The sequence below is a fragment of the Arachis duranensis genome, chromosome 4 (genome assembly GCF_000817695.3).
Source record: "Arachis duranensis cultivar V14167 chromosome 4, aradu.V14167.gnm2.J7QH, whole genome shotgun sequence".
Lineage (NCBI taxonomy): Eukaryota > Viridiplantae > Streptophyta > Magnoliopsida > Fabales > Fabaceae > Arachis > Arachis duranensis.
In genome coordinates, this window is record NC_029775.3 from 119,880,789 (window position 1) to 119,901,877 (window position 21,089).

The window sequence follows — 21,089 nt, forward strand, 5'->3', positions numbered from 1 at the left end:
TTGGGACAATCAGATTTGAAATGACCCATTTCCTTGCAATTGTAACAAGTTACTTTGCTAAGGTCTTTCTTCATCTTCCTTGAGCTGCTGCCTTTGCCTCTGAGTTTCACCATTTTCCTGAATTTTTTTGCAAACAACACAAACTCATTTTCAGAAGAGTTATCACTGGATTCATCGTCCAGAGGGTTAGTCATAGAAGAAAAAGCAATTCCTTTCTTTTTTGAATCTTTTTTCAAATAGGAGTTTTCAAAAGCAAGTAGATTTCCTCTCAAATCATCAAGTGTCATGGAGTCTAAGTTACTACTCTCAGAAATAATTAAAGCTTTTGTTTCCCACTCTTTTGTGAGACATCTCAACACTCTTCTCACTAGCACAGATTCTGAATGTGTGATTCCAAGAGCATCTAAGCCAACAGTGATGATATTGAACCGTTCGAAGAGTTCATCAATGGACTCTCCTTCCTTCATTGCAAACATCTCATATTCCATGTTTAACATGTCTGTCCGATTTTTCTTTACAATGGTAGTTCCTTCATGAGTGATTTGCAACTTGTCCCAGATTTCCTTTGCCGTTGTGCATCATGATACTCGTCAGTACTCCTCAAAGCTGATGGCACAGTTGAGCAGATTGGTTGCCTTGGCATTTAACTCCACCGTCTTCCTATCTTCCTCGGTCTAGCTTGCTTCTGGTTTAAGAGAGACTACTCCTTGAGCATTTGTGGTAGTTGGAAATTTAGGACCTTCCAAGATGATCTTCCAAAGTCTATAATCCACGGCTTGTACAAATATCTTCATCCTCTCCTTCCAATAGGTATAATTTTTCCCATTAAAGAGGGGAGGTCTGTTGCTTGATTGTCCTTCAGCCAGATTGTATGATAACACACTTGCGCCACTGTTTTCTGCCATGAGGATCTTTACTCCAAGCTGCAAAGCTTGATCTCTTTGAGACCAAGCTCTGATACCAATTGATGGTTTCAGTGGCTAAGAGAAGGGGGGTTGAATCTTAGCCCCTTTTTGCTTGCTAACACTTGCTGGACTTAGAAGAGACATTTCTGTTTTATCTCGTCCCTAGCCATGAGACATTTTCATTTTGTCTCGTCACTTGACACGAGACATTTTTGATTTTTCATCTGAACAGTAAAAACAGAATTGAAGTAGGAAGAGAGAGAGAAGATTACACCCAGATATATCCTGGTTCAGCTGCTAAGTGCAGTGCAGCCTACATCCAGTCTCCATCACAATAATGATGGAATTTCACTATAATCATCCAGATTACACATTTGTAAAGTGCTAACCCAACTTACAAGGGGATTCCCACAGAATCATGAAACACAACACAGATGTACAAAGGAACTCTAGGACATCTATGGCTTTTTCTTTTAATTTTGCACTCTCTGCCTTTTTCCGCTCTATGGCTTTTTCTTACAAACCTTACTGTTTGCCTTTTTCCATGAGACTCAAGACATGACAAAATTAAACAGAAAAATACAAAACAGAAAATATTGAAGGAGAAGAAGAACTGCTAGCTTAGGTAGCTCTGAGAACTCTGTGCTTTGCACTCTCAAATCTTACTCCTTGAATCAAACCATGACTGTTCACCCCTTTTATAGAGAAGTGAAGCCTTCACGGTTGAAACACAAACCCGAGCTCAGCTTCTTTTCCTTCAAGAAACAGATCCGGTTCGGCCACACAGAGAGAGAAGAGATAACCATGCAAAACCCAACATGCAATTTAAATTTCAAATCCTTCAAAAAGTGAGTTGGAATCCGTTGGAAGCTTCATGGATTCGGGTAATGCATGGAAGCATTCAATAATTTTGGGCTTGGTTGCAATAAGGATTATTCTTGGCCCAACTAGTATCAATTTCTTTCCTGATGGATTTGGATCAAACATGGGAAGCTTTCTTTGGGCTTGTAACAATGTTAATCTAGCCCAATAAATCATTACAATAATTCAGCCATATATCATTGAATATTTTTGAATCAATGCTGAATTGGAAAGCAAATTCACACTTGGGCTGCAGCATTTTATTTTATTTTCGGCCCAATTCAATTCCTGCATTACAAAATTATTAATTAGCATATAATCAAATAACATTGAATTAATAATTTTGTAATTAAATATTTTAATAATGTTTGTTCATCACAAAAATTAATTTGGAGTTTTCCAAACTAAACAATCTTCCCCTTGATGACAAACATTATTAAAATTAAAATGGAAAGAAATTAAAGATTAGAGTACGAGTACTCCCTTTGAAGATTAAGTTTCTTCCTTTCCATATTGTTACTTGCCTCCCCCTTAATATATGCTATCTTAAGGGAAGCATAACCTGTAACATTTTAATCAAGCTTTCAAAAATACAATGTTATTTAGCATATTTATACATGATGCTAAATGCTTGATTTATGAGCAGTTTTAATTGATAATCAAAACTCATTTGATATCAAAACTGATTTACTGCTCAAATTACACATCAACTATGCTCAAACAGTGTTGTTCAAAAAAATCAATTATTTTCCAGTCTAAGTATCAGAGCTATATCATCCAAGTAAGGAAAATATTTTTGAATCTCATATGAACAAAACATGGCAGCTGTTAGATAACACAGTTTAAAGGGACTACCAAAAATATGTTTTCTGATTAATATATTTACCAAGATGAATAAGAATATTCCAAATAAAAACATGTTCATCAGGTAAATCCACAATCAGGTATTCAATAAATCAAACATCATTTTAAACCAAATGCCTAATGCAATAAACAGCAGTAACCATAGTGAAACAGATATGATGACAGCATGCATTCTTTAAACAAGGGTAATCATGAATTTTCATCAATTGAAAATTTCAACCCCTGTTTTCATTATCCTCCCCCTGTTTCATTTAGCTCCAAATTTTAATTTTGGAGACTATCCTCCCCCTTTTGTCATCAAGGGGCACCTGCACAAAATATGAATAATAATGCAAAATATTCATAACAAAAGTAACAAGAGTGTGTCAAAGTATCACAGAGTAGGGAGTTTCAAGTCATGCTCATACAAAAAATGGATTGAGCCTAATAGAGCCAATATCAAGTAAGAGAAAACAAGCATTAATCATCAGACAAGTTATAATCAGAATCTGCAACTTCTTCTTCACTGCCAGCGCCCAGATCCTTTTCCAAGTTCTCCAGCATCATACCAACTCGCTCTCTACATCTCCCCCAAGCACGTTCATTTTCATAGGCTAGCTTTCGGGAAGCCCTATGGAATTGAATCATGAGTGTAGACATGTTAGAGAATTCGGTGAGGATTTCCCTTGTTGACTCGGTTGATTTGGAGGATTCAAACTGGCTTTCAAGGTCACTGTCCATTGGCATTGATTTCTTACCCTTTGCTCCTTTTACAGCACCACCGCCTTTAATCATAGAGATTTTGTTCTCCACAGTCTCATTTGTTAAATCTACCTTATAGTACTCAAAAATACATGTGAGAAACATTCCATAAGGTAAGTTAGCCTTTTTGGTACTTCTTACACAGTCCCACATATGTCTGATCATGAGATAAGCAAATGAAATAGGAGTAGAAGTAACAAGGGCAAAAATTATTAAGGAATCGGATACAGTTACCCTATTGTGAGAACCACTTTGTGGAGTCAAAATGTGGGTAGTGATGCGATGCAGCAATGAGTTGGTTGGTCCAGTCATATCCCAGCAGAAGAAAGCTTCCGAGTTCATGTGCTGTACTTCTCAACAAGCTTCCTATACAAAGAGGGAGAAGAGGAAAATATCAAGAACTTGCTCCACCTAAGATACCTCAGGGTGCGTCTTAGTTTTACCACAAATTTGTTACCGACACTTGACAAGTTAGAAACCTTGCGTATTCTGGATAATCCTCTTGAGATTGTCGACATAAGATTTGGGATTGAGCAATTGAATTATGTTCGCAGCGTTACCGGAGTGAAGTTATTAGCAGACACAAGAAGAAGAATGCAGAATCTCCGAATCCTGTATCACGTGTGTGTTGATGCAGAGGCAGAGTTCCTACTCAACAACGGCTACTTTCCTAACTTGACATCGCTGGGTTTAAATCTATCTTCAATTCGGAAAAAAGACAATGAAGCCCTTGAGCTTGCATTGCCCAAAAAGTGTAAACAAGGTCAAGTTATGCTATTATAATCCCGAAAATTTCTCATTGGATGCAATTGTGTTTCCGCCAAATCTTACCAAGATTTCGTTATTGTGTACGAATGAGTTGAACTCCGGTGTCATGAATGCTTTAGGACGGATTGCTAGTCTCCGAGTTTTAAAATTATACGGAGGATTAAGCACTGAAACTCTCCATCTTGGTGGTGCTGGGAGTTTCCCGCAGCTAAAAGTGTTTATCATGAGAGCCGTGTCTGTTTCATATCTTACAATGGAAGAAGGTGCGATGCCTCGTCTTCGACGTGTGTTCATCCGTGAGTGCTTTGAATTGGAGCGAGTTCCTAAACATATGCGTTCCTTAGGTAGTAACTTTCAGTATGTAGACTTTCCTTATAAGGATCGTGATTCTGAACTGATAAGGTCTTTAAGCTCGGTCGATTGAAGATGACTCAGAAAAAAGAAAAATCTTCTATAAAGTTATAAGTCGGTTATATATATAATATTCATTATGATCATTTATTTTTTATTTTTATTCTTATTCTGATTTATTAATTGTCTTTCACATCAATATATGATATATATCAAAGTAGACATATGATGGAGTGATTTGGAATCTTAGCCATGATGCAGGATTTAATGCTATACACTAGCAATATGAACTCATCTCATATTTATTTATAACATGGAAGAAATTACATGTCATTCAAACCTTCAAGACAACATGCATAACGTAAAAGCGAATCACAATACAAATGTGTTTGAGAAATTAAAATACCAAAATAGTACAAAAAAAGTGTCACTCAAAATAAAAACAAGCACTTTATTAAAATAAAAGAAAGAAAAACAGTGCAATATTAGAGGATCACACTCCATTACAATACAATGAGGCTGCAGGACCACATGTAATGATATGAATTATGGAGGAGAGTTCTGCACAAATAAAATGAATGATTCACCTTATTAGCAAAAGCATAAAAAACAAGTTGCATGAAAAAGGTAATCAGGTAGCATAAATCATATATATGCCTGTCCTTTTGGGACAGAAGCAGTGACATTGACTTTCAATACCTCAGAATAATCAATCAATCAATCAATCCTCCTCCTCGTCCTCCTCCTCCTCGTCCTCCTCTCCTCCTTATATTCAATAAAATGCAAGTTACTATCCAAGGAAAGCATTTGTTCAGGAAGGGACTGCAACATCAAGCCAGGGCACTCACGAAAGACAGCACGTCGAAGTCTAGGCATCGCACCATCTTCTAATGTAACACACGTGACATTCACAAATATCATGATAAACACTTGAAGCTGCGGAAAGCTTCCAGCACTACCACAATTAAGGACCTTTTGGGAACAACCTACTTCATATAATTTTAAAATTTGAAGCCTGCGAATCCGTCCCAAAGCATTCATGTCTTGGTACTCCAAACCATTACACCATGTCAAGACAATCTTGCTAAGATTTGACGGAAATGTAATGTTACCTAATGGAACTCTTACAGAGATGTCAAACTCAAGTTTCAGTTTACGAAGCTCGCTTAGGCGGTGCAGGCTCCTCAAGTTTACGTCTACTAAATGACCTTCGTCTTCACTTATCACTAAACCCAGCGTTCTCAAGTTGGGAAAGCAGCCATTGTTGAGTAAGATCCCTAGTTGTGAATCTGCAGACACAAAAAACAGGGTTTGGACATTCTCCATTCTATGTTTTACCCTTTCATTTACCAACAAATGCTCTGTGGAGTGGCAACGAAAATGTCTCATTTGCTTTAACCCCTTAACACTTATTTTCTCCCTATCAAAAGTGGATATTACATGCATTGTTTGTAAACTCTGAAGCCTAAATAACCGATGTAAGGCAGCATAATCCATTTTCAAGAACTTGATGCTTTTCAACCTCTCCAAGTACTGAGCATTCTCTATAAATGTTAGCTCCCCATCCAATCCATTCAAATATAGCACATTGACTGGGCAATCTGCTGGAATATGATTTGACCACCCGTCGACATTTCCATAAACGAACAAGGAACAAGTGCTTGAATGATTACATGTTACCGAACATGCATAGGATCCTATGCTCCTGAAAAAGGTAAACCTGCGAGCATTGTTACTGTTATCAGGGTTGTCTTTACTCACCAATATGCACAGATCGCGGATGAGATCGTGGATCTGACATGTTTTCACGCCTTTGCCATCACTCCTCCTCTTGGCCACTTGTACCAAGTTACGATCCACTAGCTCCTTCAAGTATTGCTCACCAATATCTTCAGGTTCTGGTGGTGGTTTTGATCTTCCAGTCTGGATTGGTTCTAAGAATCCTTCTGCCATCCATACATGGATTAAGTCTCTCACCCGAATCTCTACATCTTCAGGAAACACACCAAGATATAGGAAGAATGGCTTCATTTTCTCAGGCAGATCATCGTAGCTATACTTCAATATCTTCATCATCTCTTTACCTTCCGGGTCTTCAGCAACAGACCAATAAGGGAGCAGGTCCTTGATTTCTTCCCATGCATCCTTTGATCTCCCCTTCTTCGCGACAATCCCGGCTATGGTTTTGATAGCCAATGGTAAACCTTTGCAGCTTTCGAAAGCAATTGATCTTCCAATAAGCTCTAAAGGAGGAGGACACTCTTCTCTGCCAAACACCTTATTGCGAAACATTTCCCAACTTTGATCTTCATCTAAGAAGTGTAGTTGGTGGTGAGGCTCCTTTGACCTTGCATAATTCGCCATTCGATCATTACGAGTAGTTACTAGTATCATGCTGCCATTGTTGTTATCCGGTAAAGGACCCTTTACCTTGTCCCATACGTTTGCTTCCCAGATATCGTCAAGCACTACCAAGTACTTTTTCCCATTCAAACGTTTTCTCACCATATCTTTCAACTTCTCTTCATCTGCTTTTTTATATTCAGCTTCGTCTACCTTCAAACACTTGAGAAGGTTTTTGAAAACTTCCGTTGGCATGCACTCTTTGGAAACGGTTGCCCATGCGCGGCAAGGAAATAGCTCTCTGGCCTCATCGCTATTGTACACCTTTCGGGCAAGAGTAGTCTTGCCCAACCCACCCATGCCAACAATGGAAACAACATTCCTAGCAGAATCTTCTTCTTTGAGTTGGTTAATTATTACATCCAAGTCTTCCTCCAATCCCACTACATTTTCTCCTCTGTGGCCTTCGAATTCACCTTCATCGAAGCGATATTTCTTAATATCAACACCAGCATGCTCATCTAGCACATCTTCATATCTTGTTGTTATGATGATCCTACTGCCAGGACCAAACCAATCGATTTCTCCGGCTAGTGATTTCAGTTGTTGTATATTATCAACATCATCCAAAATCAGAAGAACTCCTTTTTTGCCTAGTCTTTGTTTTATTTCAGAAGATCCACGGAATGTGCTTCCGATCTTATTCTTTACCTTCTCTTTCATCTCAGAAAGAAGCGTTTTTTGTAGATCTTCTAGGCCACCGCCACTTGCATTTGTTTTCTTACTGATACCGGAAAGAAAACTTGCAGTTGCAAAGTCACACCTAATCTTGTTATACAACTCCGCAACAAATTGACTTAGGTCACCATCTCCATGAATTCCCAGCATCAAACGGCTAGCATCAGATGAACCAATCTGTAGAAATGATTTTGCCTCTTCAAGTTTAGAATCACATCCAAGTGGATGGTGAATATACAGAGGCAAAGGAGGAAGTCCTTCTATGACCTCTTGGACAATGTTGTTAATAGCAATACCAAATGGTCTGCAAAGAACATACACATTTTCTTTGCATTTAAACTTGTCTTCTTTTATAGAAATATATAAAATACTAATAGACAAATGAATCGTAAATAAAGTAGCTACTCACGTATTCTGATCACAGCGTTGACCATAAATCTTGCCTACTCGAGACAAGGCTGACCTCCATGCTTCCAACTTGTGATTGTATCTGCCTTTTACTTGATGAGCAGCCATGGCTGTTTCATACTTATTTTTCTGAAACTGCACATCTGATTTTGCCACACGGAAATAGACCGGTAACACCGGTCGCTTTGTTCCGTTGCCGGAACACTCCATGATCTTGACGAGTTCATCAAGGCACCACTTGGAAGTTGGATACTCATCACAGAGTACAAGAATTGACATCCTTGATCTTTCAATTGCTTCAAGAAGAGCACCTTCCAGTTCCTCGCCTATTCTCAGCTCGTCGTTATCTCTGAAGGTGTGGATTCCTCTGTTGATCAAAGCATGATAGAGTGCGTCTGTGAATTCGAGTCTTGTGTAGCCTCTAAAGCTCAGAAAAACATCATACTTGAAATGTGATACACCTTGATCTGATGATGAGGAACCTGCCATAGTAACAGTCTTTGGAAGGATTTAATTGCAAAAATAAAAATCAGCGAAAGATATAAAAGCAATAGAAACAGAAATGGAGAGTAGGTGAATTGAAGTCATTACAAACAAAAGCGTTAACAAGTTTCTTGGTAGTTGCTTAGTCTAAATATTTTAAATATACAATTTGCACTATTGCTAGCTTTCATGATTTGCTTTCCCGCTCCCATTTGTTGCTTTTTGCATTATTTATTTATTTAATTTTTTGATGAACAACTACTAGGAAGAAATTCCTTACCTGGACACAATGATTTGGAGAGTCTCATTTTATTTGCTTTTTGCAGTCTTTTCCTTATATTAAATATTTTTTTAAGATAAATTATTAAGTTTTATCTTTTATGTAATCAAGAGGCATGTTTTTATGTTGGTGACTTGACTGACTTTTGAGGTGGCTAGACCAAAACAATCGCTAAGATTGTTAAGGACAAATGTCCAATCTGAAAGGAACACGTGGTACTTTTAAAGAGCCTAGACCAGAGAAGTTAATTGGGTGTGAAATTGTTAATGGACAGGGATAAATAGTTTAAATCTCTAATCAAAATTAATTAAACTTTTAACTTAGAGGGATTGTTATTACCTAATTTAATTTCACTGCTTCCAAAAAATGAACTTATTGTTATCAGCTTATTATTATTAAATATTGTATCAATTTTGATCATAAATTGTTGCAAATTTGCACTTTTTAAAATTTTTAAAAAAGTGGGTTACAAAATAAGTTTTTAACATCATTGTTATATTTTAATTATAAAAAATGCTACTAAAATGGTTTGATTTTCACATCTCTTTTTACAAATTAATTCAAACGTCACGACCCAATCTAGCTGTGATTGACGCTTAGGAAAATCTTTCGAAATAAGCTTTAGAAATTGATATTATAGAAAACAGAAACAAATAGAACTTCCAATTATGCTAAAAAGCAACACATTTTTAGCCTCATATTTAAAACATAATCATCATATTTACATAAAATTCGACTTTAATAATACAGCAAAGCATAATCTATTAGTTTCATCTACTAGAATATTTATAAACAACATATTCAGTAACTAATGTCGGATCCTGTCTGTGTCACATGGAGCAATTTAACAAGTCTATAGAGCTTTAAAACTATTTACACAAAACATCAAGTCCTTAAACAGTAAAGGGCTCACCAACACAAATAAAATTAGAGCGGAACTGATGAAATTGGATTAGGATCAAGACCCATATCTGAAAAAAATGAAAGAACAAAATGAGTTTTTGTAACTCAGTGAGTAAGCAGAGCATCTATAGCCCTACAAGCTAAGAGACAGTTGTATAATTAGCAAACTCTTAGTTAAAATAAATTCACTTTAATTACAGTGACAAAATTATACTCAAACACAATGATAATTAATTATAAATATCAAATATTCAAACTTCTTTATTGATAGTAATCAGTGACTAAGAGAATGGGGGTTGAATCTTAGCCCCTTTTTGCCGAATATTACTTTCTGATTTTTAAAGGAACTTCAGGAGATATTTCTGTTTTTTGTCTCATAACAAGTTAAGAGACATTTTCTTTTTGTCTCGTAACCGGTTAGAAGATATTTTTCAATTTTGTCTCCAACACAACAGAAACAGAATAGGAGTAGAAGAGAAAGAAAGAATCACACCCAGAAGTATCCTGGTTCAGCTACTAAGTGCAATACAGCCTACATCCAGTCTCCATCACAACAGTGATGGAATTTTACTATAATCATAAATAGAATTTTACTATAATCATCAGATTACATACACCAATTCTTTTCCAGGATCTACCCAACCCTATCTGGGACAAATCCAGATTCTATCTCCAAATCTAAACTTGACTTGGAGTCCTACCAAGCTTTCAACCACAAAGTGCTAACTCAACTTGCATGAAAATCCCCACAAGATCATGAAACACAACATACAGATGTACAAAGAAACTCTGAGACATCTACGACTTTTTTCTAGTATTGATCACTACCTTTTTCCTCTCACTGGTTTTTTCTTACAAACCTCACCATGTTTTCCTTTTACCATGAGACCTAGACAGACAACACTAAGAAAAAGAAAATAGAATGAAACCCATTGAAGGAGAAGAAATCTGTTAGCTTAGGGTAGCTATGAGAACTTTGTGCTTTCTCTCCGTGTCTCAACCCTTGGCCGTTCATCCCAAATTACTTCTTCTTCAACTAAAAACAGCTTCGGTTCAGATAGAGAGAAGAGAGAGGAAAAATCGAAAGCAAACTAACATGCATGTACCTCTTTCAACCTTTCTCATCAAGTTCCTTCATTCTGAGCCCTTGATCTTGACTTTGGCTCCAAGAAAGAACTCTGACCCTTGATGAACTTCTGACCCTTGACAGCTCCACGCTTTTCATATTTGCTTCTTCCTCTTCCGTAGCTCCAGTAGCTACCTTCTATCTTGGAATAACAAAAATGTAAATGAGCTTTAGCCACTGAGATCTTCTTTTCTGACCGAGATGGATTTTTCACGCTTCTTGGCATGGAAGATCTTGAAGCTCTTTTTGAAATCTTGCCTTCAATGGCAAAAATTTAGCCATACTTTGCTTCGGATCTTCCTTTTCTATTGGCTTTCTTCATCCTAGCCTTTTCTTCTTCCATAGGCCACTATTAACTTTTTCTCTGATAACTTGTTTTCTTTATTCTTCTTCTGATTGAATGACAACCGAAAATAAGAGAGAAATGAGAGAGAAGATAAAAAGAATTCAATATAAAATTAACTCAATTTAATTTTATGTTTCGGTTACCTATGCAAGCAATTAATTCATTTGAATTTTGAATTCCATTCCACAATCTAGTAGGTAACCGTGGCTTGCTTGGAGTCTTTCTCTCTTCCTTCAATTTGGACCAAGGCTTTGTTGGTCTAAGAAGAAAATTGTTTTGGGCTGTGTACTTATTTCTTGGTCAAATTAGCTTTGCTACCCCTTTAAATAATTTTCTAATTAATATATTAATAATATTTAATCATAATAATAATTCAAGTTTTTCAAACTCAACAATCTCACTCTTGATGACAAACATTATTAAGAATGAATTGAAAAGGATTAGGATTAGAAAACTCCCTTGAAGATTTGGCCGAATCCTCCCCCTTTTAATTGATCAAATTGCTCCCCCTTAAGGTGTGCATATATCCTATGAAAGCAGTACCTGTAAACATGCTTAAGCAGTTCCAAAAAAATTTTATATTTTCAAAACATGGAACTTTAAGATGCAAAACCATATTTATCAATTAAGAGCTGGATTTTTGAGCAAATATATTTTTATAAACATAATCAAGGCTCAAGTTGTTATACTTCTAATATTTCAAATCTCCATAAGAGTTGCAACTCTTTCAAATGCACAGCCATCTCAAGTCAAGTATGAGGGCTTGGTGCTTTCTTAATGCGTTCGTGTCCCTCAGCCTCGTTGAAATGTTCAACTCGTCTGCTTGAAATCGATAGAGTTGAGAAGCGTCTGCTAATCATGGTACAAGTTCTCTCTTCCCAATCAGGATGTGAAAAAAGGTATACCACCGCGGCATACTGGTCCGCCAGTACTAGCCTTAGACAAGCAATTTTTGCGATAGACGGAACCTTTTTTAAAAATTCCATTTGTAAGCCATGGCAGGCTTATTTTAATTTTTTTTTTACTACTTTACTTGTGACGACCTACGCGGTTGTTCGTATTTCATTTTTTTTCCTGAAAAAGGCAACATGCTGCTCTTAGAAAAAAATTGCATTAGCAAATTTATGAAACAGAGTAGGACAGAGTACATTCAGAGTACATAGCAAACAAATCAACTAGCCGGCCTTTAAAATAGAGCAAAAATGATGGATCAGAGAAAGGCCAATAAAATAGAGCACAAATAATTAAAATCATAGCACAAATAATAATTAAAATTAGAGTAATCAGCCAGCAACCCTAATCTTAATTTCAAATCATCCAGCTCATTCCTTCCCCTTTTTCATCAAGGAGAGAACCTGCAAAATAGATGAGCTTTCGCGCCTCTTTATAGGACCTGACCATTATGCTGGACATATTAGAGAACTCTGTAAGGACATCTTTTATGATTTCTGAGAACCAAGACTTGTCAGAAGAATCCGGAGGAAGACTTTCATCTTCACTTTCAGTGAATACTGATGCCTTGGAGCTCTTAGTCTTTTTCCCTTTTGCAGAATCGAAAACTCCTCCGCCTTTGATTACAAAGACCATGTTCTCAACTGGCTCATTGCTGAGATCCACATTAAAATACTCAAAGATACATGTCAGAAACATACCATATGGCCGATTGAATTTCTTTTCACTGCGGACACAGTCTCACATGTGTCTAATCATCAGATAGGCAAATGAAATAGAAGCAGAGTTTAGAATTGCAAATAGCACAAGGGTGTCACAAACAGTAACCCTCTAATAAAAGTCACTTTGAGGCATCAAAACATGAGTGATGATTCGGTGTAGCAAGGCTCGCACAAGACCGAGAGCCTTATGGGTTAGATTTGTGCCATCAAGAGCAGAAAATTTTCACACACCCGAGTCAGAGCAACTTGAAGGGAAACACCAGTATGGTTATCCCATTTACCAAACATGTATGCCCTAACCCCTTCATCTTGATACCCCAGAGCAGCACTTACAATATCACGATTCAAAGTGAGATGACCTTTTTGACATATGAATGTAGTGCACCATCATGAAACATCATGTTAGTATAGAATTCACGTACCAGGTTTGGGTAAACTAGTTTTTGAATTTTGAAAATAGGGGACCATTTCAGATCATCAAAATATACAATGAAATCAATTCTTTTTTCAAAAATATTTTCAAGATTAACCACATAAGAGGCACAGAGATGATGATTTACCAACACTTGGGAGTGAAACTCAAAAGCCGCACAAGATATAAATCGGGAAGGGTCAAAATGAGAGTGACTTTTACCATATTTATTTTTGAAGTCAAATGAATCAAGGTTGGAAGGTTCTCTGGTGTCATGAAGGATAGGCTTCTTTGAACGTTGAGACCGAATTGAGGGAAGCGGGATAGAACGTCGTCGTCGTGGTGACGGACGTGGAGATGGAGATGGTGTGTCTTTTTCTCCTTTGGGTACTTGCTCCTTTCCCTTTGAACTTCTCTTTGATGATGCTGCTTCCTGCCTTGTTAAAGTCCTTGCATGGATTCCTTTTCTTGCCATGGAGTTCGTGGAGTGAGAAGAGGGTGAAGAGGTCGAATGAGAATAAATGTGTATGTGTGTATGGGATTGTGGACCTTTAGATGATGGAGGATTTTGGGTTATGGGGTTTGAGTGCTTCGGCGAGTGGCAAGTTTCTTTTTCATAATGAAGAGAATGGAATGAAGAGGGAGAATCTGAAGAGAGCGCCGAAGAGAGTGGAAAGTGGAGAGAGGTTACATCATCATAAATGCTTAGTGGATGAAAACTCATTTAAAGTAATTAGCATTTAATAAAAATAGTTTTAACAAGGAATTAAAAATTAAAAAGAATAATTAAAATAACCTTTTCTTGAAAAGTAGGAGAAGATATGGAAAAAAAATTTGATTTGATAAAAACTCCATTTTAAAAGATACGATCCTTTCAAAAATAAATTATTTAAAAAATAATTTATTAAAAACGTGATTCCAAAAAAATAATGAGCCAGTATCATGGAATGAGCTCAAAGGTGGTTGAATGGACTTGAGTCCAAGGTATCAGATTTCAGTCTCCCCGTGTGTAATGACTTGTTCATCATATGTCCAGATTTGTCTTCCTGCTGCCAACGAGACAAAAACAAACAGAGGCATAAAATTCACATTTTTTCAATAAAACTTAAATCCATCATCCCCAAATTGTTCCTTAATGAACAAAATCTATCTTCACACAGTGGTTTAGTGAAAATATCAGCAAGTTGCTCTTCAGATTTTACAAATTGGATATCAATAGTACCATTTTGCACATGTTCCCTAATAAAGTGATATCGAACCTCAATGTACTTGGTTCTAGAGTGTAGTACAGGATTTTTTTGAAATGTTTATTGCACTCATGTTATCATAAAACAGAGGTATACTATTGATTTTCAATTTGTAATCTTCCAATTGAGTTTTTAACCAAATTAATTGCGAGCAACATGCAGCGGCAGATATATATTCAGCTTCAGCCGTGGATAGAACAACAGTGGCTTGCTTCTTGCTTGACCACATGTTTAGTGAGTTTCTAAGGAAGCAACACATTCCAGAAGTGCTTCTTCTATCCACTCGATCTCCCGCATAATCTGCATCGTGAAATCCCACTGCACAAAATTCATTAGATTTAGGATACCACAAGCCAAGATCACAAGTGCTTTTAATATATCTAATGATTCTTTTAACAGCCGAAAGATGGGATTCTTTTGGGTGAGATTGAAACCTTGAGCACACACTTACATTTTGAACAATATCCGGTCTAGAAGATGTAAGATACATGAGGGATCCTATCATTCCTCTATACTTTGTTTCATCTAAATTTTTTTCATTTTCATCCTTGTCAAGTTTTGTGTTTGGATGCATAGGAGTTCCCATTGGTTTTGAATTTTCAAGACCAAATTTTTTATTAACTCTTTGGCATATTTACCTTGGTGAATAAAAATACCACTACGAGTTTGTTTAATTTGAAGACCAAGAAAAAGGTTAATTCTCCCATTAAACTCATTTCAAACTCACTAGGCATAAGTTTTCCAAACTCTTCACATAAGGCTTCATTGGCCGAACCAAACACAATGCCATCCACATAAACTTGAACAAGCAAGATATCATCATTAAACTCTTTTATAAACAAAGTAGTATCGGTGGTACCCATTTGAAAATTATTTTCTAATAAGAAGGCACTAAACATTTCATACCAAGCTCTTGGAGCTTGTCTAAGGCCATAAAGAACCTTTGAGAGTTTAAAAATATGATTTGAAAACTCTTTGCTTTCAAAATCAGAGAGTTGAGCCACAAATACTTCCTTATCTATAAAACCATTAACAAAAGCACATTTGACATCCATTTGAATGATTTTAAAGCCCTTGTGAGCAGCATAGACAAGAAGCAACCTAATTGCTTCTGTTCTTGCTATCGGAGCAAATGACTCATCAAAATCAATACCTTCCTCTTGATTGTAACCTTGAGCCACTAGTCTAGCCTTGTTACGAACAACACTTCCATCCTTACCCAATTTATTTTTGAAAATCCATTTTGTAACGGTTACCTTTTTACCATTCGGATTTGATACAAGAGTCCAAACCTCATTCTTTTCAAATTGTGCTAGCTCTTCCTCCATGACTTTAATCCATGAAGGGTCGTCAAGAGCTTGCTTCACATTGAGAGGTTCTAATTGGGATAAGAAGACAACATTGCTTGGTTCCATTTGCTTCTTGCTCGAGGATCTAGTGGTTGCCTTGTGAAGGATCACCAATGATGAATTCATGAGGGTAACCCTTCAAAAATTTCATTCAGTGGCCTTTGAGAAAAGTTTCTACCTTAAGGAATTTCAATAGACAGTTTTGTTCTTGATTCTCTGGCTTGTTCAGGAGACAAAATAGAAATGTCTCCTTCATTCTGACGAGACATTTTTGGACAGACAGATTCAACAGATGGGACAGATTTAAAATTTTCTTGATTGGCTTGTTGATTCACATCAGTTTCACTACCTGCGTCATCATCTAACACAACATTTGGAATAGAGTTAAAATCACAAAAAGACACATATATGGATTCCTCAATTGATCTATATTCTTTGAGGTAAACCCTAAATGCTTTGCTAGTGGTAAAGTATCCAACAAACATTTCTTCATAAGATTTTGGATCAAATTTTTCAAGATTTTTTTTATTATTAAGCACAAAATATTTGCAATCAAAATTATGGAAATACTTAAGATTAGATGAGGTTCCTTTCCAAAGCTCATATGAAGTTTTCTTTAAACCTTTTCTAATAATGGTTATATTTAAAATATAATAGGCCGTGTTATATTTACATGTCATTATATCAAAATTAAATGCATTATGTTATTACTATTATTTATTTATTTATTGTTATTTATTGTTATATATCTATCAAATTGCATCTATACAAAAGCTGGGGAGATTCAGAAATTGAAACACCTTGGCAGCATTATCAAAGTGCACTTATTAGCAGACGGTGAAGGAGAAACAGACACAAGAAGAAAATGCAGAACCTCTTTGTGGTGTTTGCTAATAAGTATTTCAAGGCATATATTCATCTTGTTATTTTTTATGTTTTATTTTTTGTACTCAACACAAGAAGTTTCTGAAGCAAACGGGATTGTAATACAAATATAATTAGATTATAAATTCTTGTTTTCATTTATAATACTTGATCATATTAAAAGTTTAAAACTTAAAAATGAGTAGTTGTGGATGCTTTCTAAGTACACTCTAGGAATGTATGGGAATTTTTCTAACTAAATTCTTCCACCTTTAATTTAAATTTTGCAGATGCAAGGGTAGGGTTTTTGCCGAAACAAATATCAAATTCTGATATGAATGGCAAGATATCCGATCCTGTTTCTTTCAAATAATATATATGGAAAAGACAAACTTTTTATTTAATTTTCATTGGTTTCTATATTATGTTATAGTGATTTTAGAGTTATATGTAGGCTAATTTTATTTACACCTAGTGAATAATAGTTGTGTACATAAATGTAACATTCATATGGAAATAACAAGTTACCAAATCCTAGAGAAGTATAAAATACCAGCAACATCTCCTGCTGTAAGATGTATAAAAGAAAAATTGAAAATCATAACCAAAAGCTAATACAGAATTACAGGTCAAAAGCTAGGACCATTATAAACTATAGTATATTCCCCCTCAAGTCACAGTAACCTCCCATTGAAACGAGGTATGCCCCAACAACAGCTGGGCCATAGCATCCAGCGGATATTTTTATCTTTGAGCTTAATAATATTGCATATATAGGCACATAATACAGCTAAATGGTCATCAGTATTTCTTTGATGGAATTGATTCTTTTAATGCTTTCAATGTGACAATGTCATAATCATTGGTGACTTGTGATCTGAAGATTACAGGTTTAAACCTTGTATCATGCCTAAGATATTAACTATACTACACATGAAATAGCAATATATATGCACATGATTCTTAATATTAATTGAGCAACACTAACAATGCTCGTAGATTATTGTCCTTTCCTAGCACAGTAGGATCCTATACCTGTTCATTAGAGACGTGCAATAAAGAATCCACTCACTCGCTATTCTTTTATGAAGATGCACGGGGATGGTTACACCATATTCCAGAAAACGATCGAGTTAATGTGCTATATTTTTCGAAATGGGCTCGGGTTAGTTCTTCAACAAGTGCTGAGTATTTGAAGAGCTTGACACCCCTCCGGTACTTGGAAACATTACATGTACTGTACAGTAGTTTCGAAGGACCTAAGAATTGGGGGGTTAAAGCAACTGAGACATCTTCATTGTGAATTTCTGGTGAAATTGTTAATAGATGCACAAGAAGTAAAATATAAAATGCAGAATCTTGAAACCCTATGTTATGTGTATGCCAATTCAAAACTAGGGAGCTTATTGGGCAATGCTTAATTTCCCATCTTGAGAACACTCGGTTTATATGAAACTGCATACCAAGACCATGAAGCAACAAAAGCAGAAGAAATCTTAAAGAGCCTGCACTGCCTAAGAAAGTTGCGGAAGGTGAAACTTACGTTTGCTCCCTTTGGTTGGGTTCCATTACTTGAATTGAAAGAGAAAAATTACAAAATTGGAGGGGACCATGGCCTTAGCTGATTGATTACACCTCTCTATTCTTTAATCATAAGAATAATTGTCTATAGATGAGTGAGCATCATGCTGAACATATGACTTGGCGATGCTAAAGGACAAGTTATGGTTAAGTCTAATATCAAGAGTTTAATAATATAGTAGTTGGTATAATAAATTTGCTGGTATAATCAATCATTCATCAAAGTATTGCAAGTAGCGAATAATATATTCCAAAGTCACCAAGCAAGTTCATGAATCAATCCACCAACTATTTCATCGTTGATTGTGTTTTTTGGATGACTAAAATATGATTTCGATTATTATTATTTATTAATGTGCCAAGCAACTTCTCCCCACTAATAATTTCTTAAACAAGTTTAATCACACATGCCATGCACGTGATAAAATTGAAATTATAATTTTAAGTTGTTATGTTAAATTTTATTTTAATTACAATAATTTAATTAATAAAAAAATAACTTGTATGCGTTATTTTTCTTTTCTTAATATAGTGTTAATTGTATTAACTATAAAATAGTTATTTAATCTACCTTTTTCAATAAATCAGGCATATATACTGAATATGACCATAAATAATCTAGTAATACTTAAATCTACCAACGAAGTTTTATATGTTGATTTACTGTGAAGTAAAAAAATATCAAAATCAGCTCAAAATGAAGAACAAATTAATAGAGAATCCTAATGCAGAAAGTTTTGTAATAAACAATAAATAATTTAAACCTACTGAATAACAATTCAATACTATCCTTTGATACCTGCAAAATATATACATAAAACAACACTGTATCAATGTTTGTATATAAAATTATATGATTAGAAATGACATGATAATTGGGAATTGTCTTCTTTGAAACCTGACTGGCAATGTTTCATTATTTGGAATTAGATTCAGTATTGGATAAGAACAATACTTCCAGCTAATATTCTCAAACTATTAATGTACAATAAGAATTCATCTATTAGTTCCTAGAATTTCTAAATTTTTTTAAGTGATAGTAATAAATTTTAATAAATAAATAGATTTAGTAAGACATTTTGTTATTACCTTTTTATTATAGGATTTCAAAAACTTCTCTATATACCACATTCATCGTGCAGTTATCTTCCAAGTGTCCATGATCTTGCAACAGCACTCGCAGACCATCTTTACTTGTTACCCTTGATAACGCAACATACAATTGACCATGGGTGAAAACTGACATTGGAAGGTAAATTCCAACTTTCGATAGAGTTTGTCCCTAGGACATATTTATTGTCATTGCAAATGACATGATAATTGGGAATTGTCTTCTTTGAAACATGACCGGTAATGTTTCATTATTTGGAATTAGATTCAGTCTTGGGATAAGAACAATACTTCCAGCTTTGTTACCAGTTAAAGTCTTGCATTCTAACACATGATTTCTCATTCTTCTAACTTGCATCCTCGTTCCATTGCACAAACCATTAGTTTTGTCTATATTTCGCAGCAACATAACAGGAGCGCCAACCTTCAGAACCAACTTGTGTGGTGGTAGACCTGAACAATTTATTCCATTTAAAATCTCCGGCGAGAAAGCATCTAACTCAAATTCCATATTTCCCTCTTCAGCACACACAGAGTCTGAACTTAAGTAGACTCTTTCTTGTCCAAGTAACCCTGCAGTCATCTTGTTGTTGACATCAGTGACACAATCCAAAGTTGGTGCAAGAATTGCTCTATCCTTGAAATAATTTTCAACGGATAAATTGGATAACATATCTGGATACACGAAATCAATGAGGTCATCCAAAGCTGTCTCAGAGTTCTTAATCAAAATGTCAGATGGTATATGAACGATCGATTCACCATCTGTTGTATCACCAGCCAAATCATCACCAATTTTGAGTAGCTATTCTGCAAAATTTCTGAGTTCTTGTATGTTGTTATTTTCACCTAGTGACAATCTCATGTTTTTTGTAAGCTTCAAAACCTTATAGTTATGCCACAAATATGAAGAATTAATAAAAGACTGAATTATATCTTGCCTTGAGCCTCTGGGAATCATAGGTAAAATATGTCTAAAATCTCCTCTAAGAACAATAACTTTACCTCCAAATGGCAAATGAGCATTATACGAATCTGAGCACCTTAAGATGTCTCTGAGGCATTTGTCTAAATTTTCGTAACAATACTTACTTATTATTGGAGCTTCATCCCATATGATTAATTTGGCTTTGGATATTAACCTTGCAAGAGGACTTCCCTGTTTAATGCTACACAAAGAATCCTTATTTATGACCAAAGAAATTTTAAACCTTGAAAGTGCAGTTCTTCCATTAGGCAACAAAAGTACAGCAATCCCACAAGAAGCAACATTTAAAATTATACCTCCTTTAGACCTAATTGAGCATGATATAGTTGACCATAAGAATGTTTTTCCACAACCACCTTGACCGTATAAGAAGAAAAGTCCACCCATATTACCGCTAACAATACCAATTATTTGATCGTATGCAAATTTCTACTCATTAGTTAGCCTTTCTTAATACCCACTTAGTTCATTCGCAAGAGCATTAACGTCAAAATAATTGAAACAATTGACTATTACGACTTATATATATATATATACTAATTACAAACGATATGAAATTTTAATGAAAATACTTGATACTAATTAGAAAAAAAATTATATAAATAAAAATTATTTAATTTTAATTTCAATTTCATATAATAAAACAGTGGTTTTCAAAAATTATGGAATCTTTTTTTAACATATGTATTATACCATACGTATAAATTATACGGGTTATTATATAAATTCATATATATGCATAACAAAA

The 21,089-nt window shown here is 35.3% G+C and overlaps 2 protein-coding genes and 1 long non-coding RNA gene across 4 annotated transcripts in view; all 3 read right to left on the bottom strand.

The window, feature by feature from the left end:
* Window positions 1-4,791: 4,791 nt before the first annotated feature.
* LOC107486436 (disease resistance protein RPP13) lies at window positions 4,792-8,588 on the bottom strand. 2 transcript variants are annotated; one of them, XM_052261237.1, is made up of 3 exons: window positions 7,981-8,588; window positions 5,190-7,875; window positions 4,792-5,051 (listed from the first exon to the last, which is right to left on the bottom strand). In XM_052261237.1, the coding sequence occupies exons 1-2, from the start codon at window positions 8,466-8,468 to the stop codon at window positions 5,208-5,210; spliced, it is 3,156 nt and encodes a 1,051-aa protein (XP_052117197.1). In that variant the 5' UTR covers window positions 8,469-8,588; the 3' UTR covers window positions 4,792-5,051; window positions 5,190-5,207. The 2 variants fall into 2 exon arrangements, with proteins under 2 accessions (XP_052117197.1, XP_015962460.1); XM_016106974.3 differs by having other exon boundaries at window positions 4,792-7,875.
* An 8,617-nt stretch (window positions 8,589-17,205) lies between these two features.
* On the bottom strand, window positions 17,206-18,247 carry LOC127746763 (uncharacterized). Its single transcript, XR_008008472.1, has 2 exons — window positions 18,206-18,247; window positions 17,206-17,921 (listed from the first exon to the last, which is right to left on the bottom strand). It is a non-coding gene; the product is annotated as an uncharacterized LOC127746763 (long non-coding RNA).
* A 683-nt stretch (window positions 18,248-18,930) lies between these two features.
* Window positions 18,931-21,089, bottom strand: part of LOC107486173 (uncharacterized) — a 6,503-nt gene continuing 4,344 nt past the window's right edge. The window contains exons 2-5 of the mRNA XM_052260746.1: window positions 19,592-20,118; window positions 19,370-19,525; window positions 19,142-19,218; window positions 18,931-19,042 (exon numbers count right to left, since the gene is read on the bottom strand). Coding sequence (XP_052116706.1) covers window positions 18,931-19,042; window positions 19,142-19,218; window positions 19,370-19,525; window positions 19,592-20,118 — 872 coding nt within the window. The remainder of the gene's footprint in view (window positions 19,043-19,141; window positions 19,219-19,369; window positions 19,526-19,591; window positions 20,119-21,089) is intronic.

Excerpts from the sequence above, each read along its gene's own strand:
- LOC107486436 (XM_052261237.1), bottom strand. The coding sequence starts at position 8,468 with ATGGCAGGTTCCTCATCATCAGATCAAGGTGTATCACATTTCAAGTAT. Across the intron at positions 7,876-7,980 it reads CAACGCTGTGATCAGAATAC|ACCATTTGGTATTGCTATTA; the intron begins GTGAGTAGCTAC and ends TGTTCTTTGCAG.